The sequence below is a fragment of the Myotis brandtii genome, unplaced genomic scaffold, assembly GCF_000412655.1.
Source record: "Myotis brandtii unplaced genomic scaffold, ASM41265v1 scaffold131, whole genome shotgun sequence".
In the NCBI taxonomy this organism is placed as follows: Eukaryota; Metazoa; Chordata; class Mammalia; order Chiroptera; family Vespertilionidae; genus Myotis; species Myotis brandtii.
In genome coordinates this window covers 4499532-4499898 of record NW_005354632.1, presented here as the reverse complement: position 1 = coordinate 4499898, position 367 = coordinate 4499532, and the positions used below count along the sequence as shown (strand labels likewise).

The 367-nt window shown below is 53.4% G+C and overlaps 1 protein-coding gene across 1 annotated transcript in view; it reads right to left on the bottom strand.

Annotated features, from left to right (window-relative positions):
- ALX3 (ALX homeobox 3) overlaps window positions 1-367 on the bottom strand; it is a 12818-nt gene that overhangs the window by 6488 nt on the left and 5963 nt on the right. Inside the window, exon 2 of the mRNA XM_014534669.1 lies at window positions 155-216. Within this exon, the coding sequence (XP_014390155.1) occupies window positions 155-216 (62 nt within the window). The remainder of the gene's footprint in view (window positions 1-154; window positions 217-367) is intronic.

Below are 367 nucleotides of genomic sequence, written 5' to 3'. Positions count from 1 at the left end.
CGCCTCCTTTTCGTTCGGCCTGTCCTCCGCTCGGCTTGAGTCGTTCCTTTCCTTCTCCCACTCGTCCTTTTGGCTGTTTTTTGCTCTCTTGGGATGTCCCCTTTTCTTTCGTTTTGTCTGCTCCTACTCTTCGTTTTTTCCCTCCTCCATTTACCCGCTTCGTTCGATCTCCGCTGGTTTCTTTCCTCGTTCGCTCTTCCTCTGTTCCTTGCCGTCCTGCCAGCTCGCCAGCGCCTCTACTTTTCGTTATCACCCCTCTCCTCCGATGCTTTGTTCCATTTCCTTTTCCCTCTTTTTGGTTGTTTACACGCTTCGGTTTTCTTTCCGCGCATTTCGTTGCCGACCCCCTCGCCGTCGCCGCTTCCTC